This window comes from Carya illinoinensis, chromosome 10 (genome assembly GCF_018687715.1).
Source record: "Carya illinoinensis cultivar Pawnee chromosome 10, C.illinoinensisPawnee_v1, whole genome shotgun sequence".
Lineage (NCBI taxonomy): Eukaryota > Viridiplantae > Streptophyta > Magnoliopsida > Fagales > Juglandaceae > Carya > Carya illinoinensis.
Window position 1 is genome coordinate 32631113 of NC_056761.1, and position 14320 is coordinate 32645432.

The 14320-nt window shown below is 38.6% G+C and overlaps 1 protein-coding gene across 4 annotated transcripts; it reads left to right on the forward strand.

Annotated features, from left to right (window-relative positions):
* The first annotated feature begins 354 nt into the window (after window positions 1-354).
* On the forward strand, window positions 355-12029 carry LOC122279087 (dirigent protein 17-like). 4 transcript variants are annotated; one of them, XM_043089421.1, is made up of 3 exons: window positions 355-574; window positions 9916-10130; window positions 11118-12029. In XM_043089421.1, the coding sequence occupies exon 3, from the start codon at window positions 11198-11200 to the stop codon at window positions 11738-11740; it is 543 nt and encodes a 180-aa protein (XP_042945355.1). In that variant the 5' UTR covers window positions 355-574; window positions 9916-10130; window positions 11118-11197; the 3' UTR covers window positions 11741-12029. The 4 variants fall into 4 exon arrangements, with proteins under 4 accessions (XP_042945355.1, XP_042945354.1, XP_042945353.1 ...); XM_043089420.1 differs by having other exon boundaries at window positions 356-574; window positions 11123-12029; XM_043089419.1 differs by having other exon boundaries at window positions 356-574; window positions 11142-12029.
* The last annotated feature ends 2291 nt before the right edge of the window (window positions 12030-14320 follow it).

The window sequence follows — 14320 nt, forward strand, 5'->3', positions numbered from 1 at the left end:
TTAATATATAAAATGTATAATGTAAAATGATGTGTAACATTCCTTAAAATTGTTGATCATCGATTCCATAATCGAAAGTAAGCATTATTGTGGTTCAAGCTCCTCTCTCTCCAGACGTTCAAACATACCTGTTACACTTCAGTACAAAAGCCAGCCCAATTTACAAAGACAATAGGGCCCATGGGCCACTTCATAGCTTATTTCATGAATTTAGTTTTTTAGCTGTTGTTTACTAATTGTAGCCGGTATTGGGTTTGAGCCATTTTGGAATACTTTTGCTTTCATTGCTGTTTTGCATTGAGCTAGTCAGGGCCCATGTAAAGGTCCTCATATTTAAGTAACGAGCAGAGGCTCTCTTTTATCTTTTATGGAGAAAGTAATAGAAACTTTTTTCTGATACCATCATCTTCTTCCTCCTACTCAATTTCTGGGAGGTTTTCTCACCCTCGAAGTGAAATATTTCATTCTATTCATTATCTACCTAGTGGGCGTGTTACAATTCCTTTGTCCCTACGGCTGATGTAAAGATTCTGAAGATTTTTCCTTCATTGCTGCGGTTCCGAGTAGAACTATGGTATTTATGCAATCTTCTCTCTCAATCTCTCTATTCTCCGAGTCTATTCTATCTTCTCTCTCAAATCTGAGATTCTTGAACGTCTTGGTATGTTGGATTGTACTGTATAGTGTATAACCGAGCTATCACTAATTTCCTGAGGATTGCTTACTCAAAAACTAACTGGGTGGCTTCTGCGTATGAGTATAGACTAAATCAAAGCAGAAGAATCTATTAAAAAAAATTCTTGGATGCTCTACTGTTGAAAGATATGCGACAGTTTGTCAGCCGTTGACTTATAAGCTGCAAAGCACATTCACATTGAGAGAGAAGTAAAAGAAGTGGAGGAGAGTAGTCGGAAAACCCTAAAATACTAGAAATGATTCGTCTCTCAAGACCAGTAAGGTTATGTGTTTTCTTCTTTTTCTTGATGGGGAGATTGACGAAGAATATTCCATCTATTGATAGAGGATCAAGCTGTAGAACTTGGTTTGGTCTCACATGTAGTTGGATCTCTGTCTTAGACTCTAGGAGCTGAAAATCAGGAGTTTATTTCGGGTTCATTGACGTGGGATTTGCTAGAAAAATGAGCTTTTTTCTAGGTGTTGTCGTCTTTATTAGGTATATGTAGTTTATCGATTTCTTTTACAAAATTTTTAGGTGCAGTTACTTTTATGTATTTCTAACGCACTCTACCAATGTGATTGACTGTGTCATTTTTTTAATATAAAATAATTGTTTTGATCAATCACATCAGTGGAATACGCAAGGAGTACACAAAAGTGACTATATGTAGCAAAACTCGTCTTAGTGTAAATTGGGACTTTGAGCTAGTTATATCTAGAAAATATTTCTTCTTCAACTTTCTAGCGAAGAAATTGTTTTTGGGTATTTTCCTTTTCATCAAATTATTGACCTTTAACGATTGAAAGAGGATTTTGAGACAACCTGTATTGATCGCTGTGAATATAGACACTTTGGTTTGATATTTGATCTTTGTGCTGGAGTGTTTAGGATTACTGGGCACTATGTCTTCCTTAAGTTGGGAGTTGGTGTTTTTGATTTTGCAGTTCTTGGGATGAGGAGAAATTCAAGGAAACATTTTATAAGTAGGTCCCATATTCATTATGTAAATGTAGTCATAGTCTACATCATCTAGTTGGTTACCATGACAACTTCGGAAAATTAAAGAATACAAAACTTTCAAGCATAGTTTAATAACAAGCCTATGTTTATCCTTAGACAAAATAGAAAAGAAAAATAAGCCTAATGTCTACTCAAATAAGCTGAATTTATGTAATATGTATTGTAAAAGGGGCTTATTTGGCTAATAAATTTTTATGTTGTGTATAGGACATAATTATATGATATTGTATATGGAGAGATATTGCAAATATCAAAAGATATGAGGATATTGTAAATTCATTGACAGTTAGAGGAAATATTTAAAATGCATAAAAAATATTAAAATAAGATTTTTTTTTTTTTTTTATAAGTAAAAATTTTATTCATCAAATGCAATAGGCGAAACCCATGTACACAAGTTGTATGCAAAAGAAACACCTAAATACATTCTTATACTAGAAAAATGAGGACAGAAACTTTTGAACATCCCCTCCATTAAGAACAATAGCTGAAAACCAACTAAACAAGGAACCCATAAAAATTTCCAGAGTTCTTCTACATGTCATTCCCTATTATTAAAACACCTCGCATTCCTTTTCAACCATATACACCACATAATGCATAAATGGATCATCTTCCACGCCGCTGCCACTTGAAAGCAAGTATGAAGTCTAGTCCAACATGTGAGTAAATCTACCACTGATTTTGGCATAACCCAGGTCAGTCCGGATCTTCTAAACACACATCCCATAACACTTTAACCAAATCACAATGTAGAAATAAATGATTCACTGCTTCCGCTACTTTCTTGCCCATGAAGCACCACTCCATAACAATCATTCCTTTCTCAGATTGTCAATAGTCTGAATATTCCCAATAGCTGCTGTCCATACAAAAAAGCAACCTTTGATTGAACATGAGCCTTCCAAATACTCTTCCAAGGAAAAGAAATGTAATGCTGATCAGACAACATCTTATAATATGATCTAACAGAAAACTTTTTAGATGCTGTATGTCCCCAGAATATTTGATCCCTGTCATGTCTTCTAAAATCCACTGAATACACCAATCTAAAAAAGTCAGTAACCTCCTCAATTTCCCAATCCTGGACAGGTCTGAAAAATCTAACATCCCAATGAACCTCTCCATTAGAGTAACTCATCAACTCTGAAATTGATGTCTGTTGATTAACAGCCAATCTGAAAACAACAGGAAAAGCTCTAAACAGTGCATTCTCACTACACCAAACATCAAACCAGAATTGAACTCTTGAACCATCATCTACCACAAATTTGACTTGTTTCACAAAATAATCTCATCCTTTCCTTTCCATAAGCTCACACCATAAGGCCCTCTACTCTCCTTAGCACACCATACCCCACAATCACTCTCATACTTCCAATCGATCACGCGTCTTCCCCCCCCCCCCCCCCCCCCCCCCCCCCCCCCCAAAAAAAAAAAAACAACAACAACAAACAACGCTTCCTCTTCCCTATAATATCTCCACAACCACTTCCCCAACAATGCCTTATTAAAACTACACAATTGTGCTTATTATAAAAACTTTTATTCTCTTCAATAGTTTTGTGTGGGAGAAAGACAAATTATCTGGTGAAAACTTTTTTCTCTCCGTACACTCCCTTCGTGCCTGCATGCATGCACCTTACTCTCACTCCGGCGCCTCTCGCCGGAGCTGATTTCTCTCTTCCATCTCTATAATCCTCCTCCCTTCCTCACCTTTTCCCTTATCTTTTTTCTCTCACCCTCTCTCTTTCTCCCCTGTTTTTTCTGCAATGGAGAACATTAGACATTTTTCTGTGGAGTCCAAAACTTTTGTTTTCTCGAAGGTGGGAGCAAATTGTTTTCGTATTCTAGAGAAAAGCAGATGCATGGCTCTTTTTTTGCTTATCAATGGGGCGGCGGCTTCATGGGTGGTGAAAATGGTGGTGGAAGCTGCCGAGACCAGGTGGCGTGAGAATTTCTTTAAAAAAATGAGGATCGGCAATGGGTTTCTCACCCTTCATCTACTCAGAAATGCTAGGGGCTGCTATCTCCACCTGGAGGAATTCGTCAATGGCAGAAGAAGAGGCTCCCTAATCATCCCTGAAGGCACCAAGAGTTGTGGATGGGAGGGGTTTGCCTACAACCTCAAAAAGGTGGCTGAACATGAGGCTCTAAGTCGGGTTGGGGAGTTTGCATTCAGGCCATTGGCCATGCCGGCTTCTTATGCCGCGGCTTTATTCGGTGCAATAGGAGAGTGCAGCGCTGTACAGGAGTTGCAGGAAGATAAATCTGGTTGTTGCCTAGTGGTAGTGGAGGGGATCTCTGACAGTGGTACAACATTAGGTGAAATAGAAGGAGTATTTTGGGATGTTAAATCCAAACTTTCGGGTGTACTCCAAGAGATTGCAACTCTGGTGAATAAAGTAGACATGGGACTCGGCATGGTGATGGGACGGAGTAAGGTGCGCACGTCTGTCTCGCTCCAGCCAATCTCAGAAGGTTGTTTTCCCATTATGGGAGGGAAAGCCTCTGCATGTGCAGAGATAACTGAAGGTTGTGGGGCTTTGGTAAGCACACGGCCTCTCGGGCCTTTGTTTGCCTCTGGGCCGAACGGGCCTCAAAGCCCACAGAGGGCAAAATATGTTTTAAACCCCCACCAGGCCGGTTCCCCCATTCGGGCTTCAAGGCCAGTTCACCCACCCGGTTCCCAGCAGGCCCCTTCTACACGGGCCTTGACCCCACTCACTCGGGCTTTAAGCCCAAGCCCTCGGCCCGCTCCCCAGACGGGTTCCCCCTCTCGGGTCTAGCCCGTGACCCGGAAGGACCCTTCAACACACGGATCTCGGTCCCGTGACCCGCTTTCAGGCTCCCTCAACCAAACCCCGCCGGCAATCACGCCGGCCACCCCGTCAGCATCGCAGAAAGTGCCGACTAGCTCTGGCGACCCTACCGGCGTAGTCAAAGCATCGCCTAAACCCACTAAGGTGGCAAGTACGCCTCCAACAGAGTTGCCCACGGAGGAAAACGACGTCACCGTCGATCCTCTCGCCTCCGTGGGCCCGAATCCGGCACAGAAGCTTCCGATCTGTCCTTTGGAAGCTACTGGGTTCACTTCCGAGGGCCATTTCTCCTCCGGGAATGAAGATCACTCCTCACCAGCAGTTCGGTTTGCTCCTTCCTTGATGGATTCCTCTGAGTTTACCTCCAGGGTACTTTGTACGCTTGAGGAAGAGGTTGAACTTGGTTTTGAAGTGGGAGAAGAAGGGGAGGCAGATTTAGGGTCAAGCCTTTTGGTACCTTTCACTGATATGGGGATTGAAGGGGATGTTGTGGGGAATGAAGGGGATGATCCCAGCCCACTTTGCTCGTTGCCCCCAGCATTGCCGTGGTCTGACCCACAAACAGATTGGGTGCTGAAGAAGGTAGAGGACATTCAGCATTGCGCAGGGATTTCTTGCGTCGGCTTCGAGGACCAGTTGACAGCATTGTTCACAGCCATTGCAGCAGAGCAGTCTCACCACCTCCAATCCGCCAGTAAAAGGGAAAGGGAATTACAGAGACTTTCATGTTCTGTAAATTATGATTGAGAAGGTAGCGCTAGCCGGGAAAGAATTACTGATAGGGTGACCTTAGGTGATCCATGAAGCCCAAAATCCTCTTATGGAATGTTCGGGATTTAAACAACCCGAACAAACGCCTTAGGGTGAAGAACCTAATCCGGGATTGGAAGGTGGACATCATTTGTTTACAGGAGACCAAATTGAAGTACGTAGACAGGAATATTGTTAGAAGTTTATGGAATTGCGCTTATGCGGGATGGACTAGCTTGCCTTCCAAGGGCGCTTCAGGGGGCATTATTGTGATGTGGGATAAGAGAGTTGTTGATTTGGTGGAAGAATCCATTGGGGAATTTTTGGTTGCATGTTTCTTTAAATCTTTGGAGGATGGGTTCGCGTGGGGCTTTGCAGGTGTTTATGGCCCGAATAATGATAATAGCAGGAAGCTTCTTTGGGACGAGATCGCTGGCTTGTGTAGTTGGTGGGAGGGTCCTTGGTGCATTGGAGGCGATTTCAACATCACTCGGTTCTCGAGTGAAAGGTCGGGGGACTCTAACTCGGGATCAGCCATGGCTGATTTCTCAGCTTTAATCTTCGATCTGGACTTGCTTGATCTACCCCTAGGGGGGGTGACTATACTTGGTCAAATGGGAGGGCATGGTCTCGCCTGGACAGATTTATGGTCTCTCCGTCTTGGGAGACACATTTCCCCACCCTTTGTCAGAAGCGCCTTCCCAGGCTTTGCTCAGATCACTTTCCACTCATGTTGGATTGTGGAGGTATTCACGAGGGGCGGAGATACTTCAAATTTGAGAATATGTGGCTGAAGGTGGAGGGATTTATGGACAAAATCAGATCTTGGTGGTCCTCTTATCAGATTTCGGGCACCCCCAGTTTTGTTTTAGCCGGAAAACTTAAATTCTTGAAAAATGACCTAAGAACATGGAATTTGGAAACCTTCGGGAATCTAAATAACCAAAGACACACTCTTTTTCAGGAACTGCAGCTCTTGGAGGACAAAGAAGCATCTGTGGCCCTCACGGCTGAGGAGAAGGAAAGGAAAACGGTGGTGATAGCCGAACTGGAAAAAATCACGCTCTTGGAGGAGATATCCTGGAGACAAAAATCACGAGCCCTTTGGTTGAAAGAAGGGGACAAGTGCACTAAATTCTTCCATAGTGTCGCCAATTCCCATAGACGAACCAACGCCATTGAGGTTTTACATTCCGACGGGAGGATTATCTCCAACAGGGCAACCATCAAGGAGCACATCGTGCACTTTTACGACCAGTTGCTTAAAGAGCAACATTCCTGGCGGCCTAAGGTAGATGGGTTAACTTTTGACTCTATTGATGCATCAAGTGCAGCGTGGTTAGAAAGGCAGTTTGAGGAAGAGGAAGTGCTTAAAGTTTTAAAAGGGATGGAAAAAGACAAGGCCCCAGGCCCCGACGGTTTCACTATGGCTTTCTTTCAAGCTAGCTGGGACATCGTCAAAGAGGACATTATGAAGGTTTTTTTCGAATTTCACTCTTTCCTGAAATTTGAGAAAAGTCTCAATGCCTCCTTTATCGCCCTTATTCCAAAAAAGGCAAGCTCGGTAGAGGTGCAGGATTTTCGCCCCATTAGCTTGGTGAGTGGGGTTTACAAAATTATTTCCAAAGTGCTAGCCCAGCGGATGAGCACTGTTATGGGAAAGATCATATCAAAGTCTCAAAATGCCTTTGTGAAAGGGAGGCAAATTCTCGACTCCGTTCTAATTGCCAACGAATGCTTAGAAAGTCGGGTCAAATCTGGTATTCCGGGTATCCTGTGCAAGCTGGATATGGAGAAAGCTTTTGATCATGTAAACTGGGAGTTGTTGATACACATACTTGGCAGGTACGGTTATGGGGAAAGGTGGTGTCAATGGATGAAACATTGTATCTCAACTGTCAGATTCTCCGTTTTGATGAACGGCACTCCCGAAGGCTTCTTCAATAGCTCCCGGGGCCTACGGCAAGGAGACCCTTTATCACCTCTCATTTTCATCTTAGTAATGGATGTTTTAAGCAAAATGTTACATAGAATGGTGGAGGGTGGTCACATCTCGGGTTTCTCAGTGGGCGGCTCCACCCATGGTAATCTCTCTATTTCTCATCTTCTCTTTGCCGACGACACACTGATCTTTTGCGAGCCAGACCCTGATCAGATCCGCTCTCTTAGGGCTCTATTGCTCTGTTTCGAAGCCGTCTCTGGACTCAAGGTCAACCTTGCAAAATCTGAAATGGTTCAAGTCGGTGAGGTCGACAATCTAAGTGAGTTGGCTGTTTTTCTGGGCTGCAAGGTTTCATCCTTGCCTATGAAATATCTAGGTCTCCCTTTGGGGGCCTCCCACAAATCCAAGTCAATGTGGGATGGGGTGGTCGAGAAAATTGAACGTAAACTTGCGGGATGGAAACGACTTTATCTATCCAAAGGTGGTAGAGTCACTCTTATTAAGAGCACTCTATCTAATCTTCCCACTTATTTCCTCTCTCTTTTCCCCTTGCTTGCAGGTGTGGCACATAGATTGGAGAAGACCTTCCGCGATTTCCTATGGGGTAGTTTGGAAGATGTGAAAAAATTCCACTTGATTAAATGGGAAAAAGTATGCACACCCATGGAAAATGGTGGATTGGGGCTCCGAAACTTGAGAATTCTCAACAGGGCACTACTTGGTAAATGGCTATGGAGATACCATAGGGAACGAGACGCCCTTTGGAGAGAAATTATCGACAGCAAATATGGGAGCTTGAGAGGTGGTTGGTGTTCCAATGCAGTAAGAGGGGCTTATGGCGTAGGTGTGTGGAAATTCATACGCAATGGCTGGGAAGCTTTTTTTGCTAATTGCAGATTGGTGGTGGGAAGGGGCAATCAAGTTAGTTTTTGGCATGACACTTGGTGTGGCGAGTTTGCTTTGAAGATCACTTTTCCTTCCCTGTACAGGATTGCGTCTGATAAGGAGGCCACAGTTGCTGATAACTCCGACAGCTCTTCTACCTTCATGCATTGGTCAGTAAGATTCACCCGAGCGGCACAAGATTGGGAATTGGGAGACATAGCTGATTTCTACAGCGCGTTACAAGCATTGAAGTTGCATGCTGATAGAGAAGATCACCTCCTTTGGTCGCCCACGGGAAATGCACGTTTCTCAGTACGTTCCTTTTACAAGGTACTCTTGGCACACCCCTCCACTGCATTCCCTTGGAAGAGCATTTGGAGGACTAAGGCACCTTTAAAAGTGGCCTTCTTCGTATGGCTAGCATCTCACGGGAGTATACTGACTATCGATAAACTGAGAAGACGTGGCCTCTACCTAATGGATTGGTGCTTTATGTGCAAACACAACAGCGAGAGAGCGGACCATTTACTTCTTCATTGTGAAGCTGTCACGGCATTATGGGATGACATCTTTACAAGACTAGGCTTGGCATGGGTAATGCCTAGAAAGGTGGTTGATCTTTTGGCTTGTTGGAGAGGAATCCGGGGCAAGGGGCAGATCGCAGACATTTGGAAAATGGTGCCACTTTGCCTAATGTGGTGCACATGGACCGAGAGGAATAGTCGCTGTTTCGAGGATAAGGAGCGATCTCCGGAAGGCTTTAGGGCTTTCTTTTACCACACTTTAGTTTTATGGGCATCCTCTATTGTACTGAATGACACTTCTTTTTCTGAACTTTACGCTGCTCTTTGCACCTCTTAGCCTGTAGCAAGGCTCTTTGTATACCCCCTGTGTACTTGGGCCTTGCCCTTTTCATTTCTAATATATTTCTTCTTACTTATCAAAAAAAAAAATTGTGCTTATTATATCTTGTTCACAGTATGATATGAAGAGATCATTCGATGTCATATAATGCAACAATTGAGAAATACACATAAAATGGTGAAGCTTGAAAACTTTGGATTTATTTAATTAATCACTCTGTTTATTTGAGACCATAGAATCCTAAAGTTGGTTAGTTATACTTCAAATTTCTTTCAAAATAACAAGGGATCCTTAAAATTTATTTTTAGTACTTGATAAAAGACTGTAAAAAAATACATGACAGTACAAAAATTTATATGAACTGTACCATTTTTGCTAGTGTTGTCTTAAATATATCATTTAGAAAAATTCTAAACATAAGCACACAGCCCACACACCACACACCACATTTTTTTTATTTTTTTCTTTTACCAAATGTTTGATATATGGATAATGAGTAGAAGAATTCAATTAGTTTAAGAAGAATAAACTCAAAAAAAATTTTAAAGAAAATTTTAAAAAATAAAAAAATATGTGGTGTGTGGTGTGTGGGCTTATGTGTAGTAAAACTCTTATCATTTAATATGAAAAGTTTTATTGTAGACGAATAATGTGATGTATTTGTAACACATTTATCATTAAAAAAAATGTATTTACAGAACATGTTATTTATCATAAAAAAAGTAAAATAATATTATTTTTTCAGCTCCATCTATTTGTATGTGTATTATAAAATCATAATTTTTTTTTTAAACTTTAAGAAAATGATAAATTTATTATTTTTTATAACTATTTTACAACTTAAAATTAAATTTATTATTGATGAAATGATAGATTTTCTCAGTTGTATCAAATGTATGATAGGTTATTAAGCGGCGGAGATAGTTGCAGGTTATTAAACTTTTTATTTTCAGTATTTATCAACAGCTTTACTGCATTCTTGAGTGAAGAGGTCCATTTCCAGCGACCGTTGGGTCGCCCTAAAGGTGAAGGATAAGAGGAGGACCTCTAGGGTTTCGAAGTTGCCTGAGCTGCAATGCACTTGTGGAACACTCTAATTGACGAACATTTCTGGGAATCGGAAAGCGGCAGTGTTGTTATCTTCTACCTATGCTTTCAATTTTGATAGGTATTTCATATTCTGGAAGAAAAGGCAATCCTTTGTTCTTAAGAAATTTGATGCTATTATTATCTGAAAGTATGAAAAACTAGTCTTTGTTCTGTTTATTCATTTGGTATGTAGAATGCATATTCTTGTTATGATGTGAAGTTAGGTCTAGGAATGGAAAATATTCTATATCATGATTCTCTCAATTTGACATAAAAGAATAGTTGAGAACGCTTGTATATTCACACCTTTCTGATGAGTATGATTCCATCAATATTATTATGCTAAAAGATTCAGTTACGTCTTTGAATTATAGTATTGTCCCCAGGAATTCAGGATGTGAAGTGGCTACATTTTCGTTTTGAGAGAATTAAAACACATTAGTAATCCATTTTTATCAACATATATGGTAGCAATTTAAACGTTGGTATCTTATGCTTATCACTGCCGTTTTCATCCTCTCTCTCAATTTGGCTGGATTTTTTGTTCCAGTTTGATAAAATGTTGACCTGATTTCTTATGTTTGTGATTCTGCTATTGCTTGAAGTGAATGAAATTTCAGATTGTATTTGTTCTGGTGCAAAATGACAAAAGAAATTGATTCTCTTACTTTCTACTTCTATGCCATTGCATTTGAACTGTAATGCATGCTTAGTCTCTTGAGATTATGTTTGTGCCTTCTGCTTTTCATATGTAGTTCCACTTCACATGCTTGCCAATTTGTCATTGCTTGGTTCAATTCTATAAGTATGAAATTTTATTGTTATTATTGCTTGAGTTCCAAACTTTTCTTTTCTAGGTGATGATGACAACTCTTTTACAACTCATTTTACAATCAACCAATGTAATAGTGTCACTTCATTAAAAATAATTGTGATATTACATACTTACCCTCTATTCGAAATAGAGTTATAAAATAGTTGTAAATAAAGTGCATGTTTTGTCATTTTTCTATCTTTTTTGACAAGTTTCCAAAGTTTCAAACTGATCTACCATGCTTATCAAAAGACCAGATTTGGGCTTTCTTTCCAGCATGCTTACAGATTTGGACTCTCGTTTAATCAGCTTTTTGAGAAGGTGTGCTGGAAATGGAAAACACAGACACAGAGCAGGAAACAGAGTCTTCATCGAGAGGGGTTTTCAAGTTACTTGGAGAACCTGCGATAGTTATTAATGGGGTGCCCCACATGCCCCCAAATAACAGCACTCCTGTTCTCTCTAACACAGTAAATAATGCAGAATTGAATGGGAATACAGTTTTCGGTGACTGGTTGGAAGGGCGGACTGTTCAAAAGTTGTTCGGGGAGCAATATTATTCTGGTATGGTTACTGAGTTTGACAAAGAGTCAGGGTGGTACAGAGTGGTATATGAAGATGGTGACTTTGAAGATCTTGACTGGAATGAGTTGGAAGAGGTGCTTCTGCCCTTGGACATAACAGTTCCACTGAGATCGTTAGCACTGAAGACTATCAGGAGAAGCAAGAAAGTTGTCAACAAATCCGGGAAAGGTGTTGGTCATTCTCGAATCAGTAAAGCCAAAAATGTTGCGAGTAAGGGAAAGAAAATTTCAGAGCATGAAGAGGCAAAGGTTGACAAACCTCAATTGTTCGTAGAGGGTAAGCAGGAATAGGTTGCACCATTTTAATAAAATGATAATTGGAAGATTGGCGTTGTAAGATGGACAGAACAAAATTATGTGACTCAGGAGAAGCAGCCTAAATGTGAATAGCTGTTGTTACATGGTAAACTTGGGACTGAGAATCCGATGATTTTAGTCCGAATGTTTGCTGTGTTTGTAGTTTGTGAATTTCGGTGCAAATGTAGTGGAATCGGCAAAACTGACTGTACTTGTATCGAACCTTTTTCAAATGTTCAGCAATGAATAAGAAATAACAACTTCCATGCGATGTTCTCCTTAATTCGCATTGTGGCATTAGGTATTTTTATTTCCACATCACTCAAAACAGAAAAGAGGAAATGAAAGAGAAGAAAATCAACACTCCTAGGAGACTGTAGGGGTGGCAATTCGTGTTTGCTGGTCATGTTTATGTTATGTCAAGTTATTAGTATTAGTCTTGTTTGGATGTTAAGAATGTTAAGATGAGACTGAGATGAAAAATCTGTGAATAGTAATGAAATGGTTCGTGAATAATAGTGAAATGGTTTGAGTTAAAGATGTTTTATAGAGTTTTAGAAAATGAGAGAAAAAGTTAAATAAAAATATTATAAAGTTAAAATATTGTTATAATATAATTTTAAATATAATTTTTATTTTGGGATTTTAGAAAGTTTAATTATTTTTTGTGTTTTGTTTGAAAGTTTAGAAAAGTTATAATTATTATGTAATGATTAAATGAAAAAGTTGAATATTTGAAATTGAAAAATGTTTGTATTTGAGTAATATTTAAATATTGCAATGAGAGATTCATCTCATCTCTACATCCAAAAGAACTCTTAACTATATGGATCAACTCGAACATAACTCATTTAATTTAAGGGGTGGATCTTAAAATCCTAATATAACCTATATAAATAATGTATGACACAACATGACCCGCTTAACCTATTTAATAATAAGATTTTCTTGGATTAACTTGGATCCGATTTATTTAATTTATTTCAACTCATTTCATATAAATGGATTGAGATAACCAATATATTTATTTTTTAAAATCTTAATTAATATAATTTTATATATAATATAAGGTTAACTATATAAATCATTCACACTTACAACTGGATGCATAATAAAATATTTTATTATCAATATCGAAATTAATAATATATAATAAAATTACATATTAACAAAAATACATATGATAGCTTGAAATATTATATTGTTAAATACTTATATTAATATTATATCCCAACAACAAAAGAAGGCATATAAAACTAAAAATTTATCAAATTTGAAAATAGAACTTATTCGAATTATACGGGTTGATTTTTAGTTTCGTGAGTTGACCTGTTTATTAATCATATCTTATCAAATTAATTTGTTTTGATCCAAAGATAATGTCATATATTGACACCCTAATGAGAGTGGGTTGGAAGGGTTACGAGGGAGGTCTCTCGTTGGCCACACTTGTGGGTTGACATATGGAGTAGCTTCAACACAAATTCACAATGCTTTGTAAAAGCTAATTCAAGAAGAAACTATTTTTATTGATTGGAATAACCTAAACCCTACAGTTTTTTTGAAAAATGGAAAAACCATAAGAATAAAGAGTTATTAGATAATCTCATAATATGGACACGTGTTGCTTCTATCCCACCATATTAGTAAATGGAAAAATCTAAATACAACTATTCACTAATATGTACATTAATATAATATGATTGGTTAAAAAGTAGATTTTATTGAAAACAATACTAATTTAAATTTTGAATATGAACGAATCGGTATTTATACGCAGATGAGTATGTAACTTTACTTGTACGTAACAAAACTCTTAATAAATTTAATTACATGATCTTTTGTCATTTATACTCTAGAATATTTAATAACATTTTTCAAAGCAGTAGGTTAGACGAAGCATTGAGAACTCTCGACTTACCGTACTGGAAACTAGTGTCACCCATGCCCAAAGCCATTTAATTTTCATGTCACTCGAAACATTTATTTCATGAAGAGGTTGGAAGAACATTATTTCATCTCATCTCATTATCATAATTTTTTCATATTCTCATATAAAATAATATAAAGAATTCAACTTTTTCAAATCTAAAAATAATATTATTAAAAAAATATATTCTAACAATATTTTATTTTATTTTTAATTTTCATCTCAACTAATCTCATTTCATCTGTAAAAACAAACGAGGTATTTGAATTGCATTTCTCGAGATAGGAATAACATGTGTTTGATGGAATGCTTGAATCATCTCCTTGGTCTAATGTACGTTGGTATTTAGTACCATTACTTGGCAATAAGAAATGGGTTTGTTGAAAATGTTTTGTCGGCAGCTCAGGGTCTGAAAGTGTTAGTACCATCCTTTTTGCCATCATCTTTCCATCATCTTCTAATGTGACTTAAGTGATTGAGAAATTATTTATCAATCATTACCTATCGTCCAATCATTAGATGCCACATAAGGGAATGATTAAAATATGATGGATAATAGTTTTTCGATTACTTAGTGCCATATTTGAAGACAGCGTGAGGATGATAACAAATAAGAAAAGGATAAATACCACTTGTCTAGTTAA

Coding starts and splice junctions, on each gene's coding strand:
- LOC122279087 (XM_043089421.1), top strand. CDS start 11,198: ATGGAAAACACAGACACAGAGCAGGAAACAGAGTCTTCATCGAGAGGG.